The sequence below is a fragment of the Thermobia domestica genome, chromosome 14 (assembly GCF_964235325.1).
Source record: "Thermobia domestica chromosome 14, izTheDome1.hap1.1, whole genome shotgun sequence".
NCBI classification, from domain to species: Eukaryota; Metazoa; Arthropoda; class Insecta; order Zygentoma; family Lepismatidae; genus Thermobia; species Thermobia domestica.
In genome coordinates this window covers 88,547,836-88,549,053 of record NC_137467.1, presented here as the reverse complement: position 1 = coordinate 88,549,053, position 1,218 = coordinate 88,547,836, and the positions used below count along the sequence as shown (strand labels likewise).

Below are 1,218 nucleotides of genomic sequence, written 5' to 3'. Positions count from 1 at the left end.
TGTTTAGTACTATATTAAAGCAAGTTATACTAAAGGAATATATAATTAATGGAATATTTAACTAAAGTGATAATTTACTATTGCACTTACCCAGGCTTTTCTTTCCTTCCGCTCTTCTTTTCCGTTTGTAAACAACCTCGTTTATAAACCAGCTCGCAAGCATACGACAGTTGTTTCATGACGTCATCTATGGTGCAAGAAAGAGGTGTCTATAGGCGGTCAGGACCTCACACACAGATGGACGTATATAACATATAGCTGAAGTATTTAACATACGTATACGTATATAAAATACGGAAGATTGTTAGATGTCAGATAGCCTGCAGCGACATGATATAACATCCAAGCGCGTTAAAGGCAGTAGCTGTGTAGCATATGGATAAAGTACGCTCCGTACAGATTTCCTTAGTAAACATAACGAATCCTTGTATTTGTACAATATACCGCTGTCCGGATAATGAATTTTTCTCAGTGTAGAAATGTTGTTAATACGTGTTTCCGTTTTGCAGGTATAACGAGTGAAAGACGGCGTTCATGATCCCCAAACATGACCAGTGTGCTGTCATCCACTTTCTGAGTGCCGATGGTTGTCAACCATCTGAAGTGTTCCGGCGTATGAAAGACGTGTATGGTGATGCATTCGTCTCCAAGACAACAGTGGTGGACTGGGCCAGAATGTTTCGGAAGGGGTGTGAACAAACCACTGATTATCCCCGTCCTGGTCAAGCCCATGTTGTTGCCACAGAAGACACGCGTGAAAATGTGAATGCGGCTATAGCTGAAGATAGACGTATTAGTATTCAATCCATAGCAAACGGGTTAAAAATGAGTTATGGTACTGCTCAGAAAATTGTGAAAGATCTGGGGTATCATAAAGTGTGCACGCAGTGGATCCGCAGGGTGTTGACGGAAGACCAAAAGTTGGAGCGTAAGGGCTGCGCCATTGAACATTTGTGACGTTACCATTTAGAAGGTAACGACTTCTTGCTGCGAGTTGTTGCTGAGGATGAAACTTGGTGCCATCATTTTGAACCAAGTTCAAAGTCTTCCAGTATGCAGTGGAAACACCCTTCATCTCCACGTCCCAAAAAGTTCAAGACGCAACCGTCTGCGGAGAAAGTTCTGGTGTCTGTTCTCTAATTGCCATGGATTATTATTGCTCGACTTCAAGGAGTCAGGACAGTCAATCACTGCCGCACGCTACTGTTAGACCTTGAC

At 42.5% G+C, this 1,218-nt stretch overlaps 1 protein-coding gene across 1 annotated transcript; it reads left to right on the top strand.

Moving 5' to 3' along the window:
- Positions 1-534: 534 nt before the first annotated feature.
- Positions 535-957, top strand: LOC145669903 (protein GVQW3-like). The gene has a single exon (XM_081738251.1). The coding sequence runs from the start codon at positions 535-537 to the stop codon at positions 955-957; it is 423 nt and encodes a 140-aa protein (XP_081594377.1).
- The last annotated feature ends 261 nt before the right edge of the window (positions 958-1,218 follow it).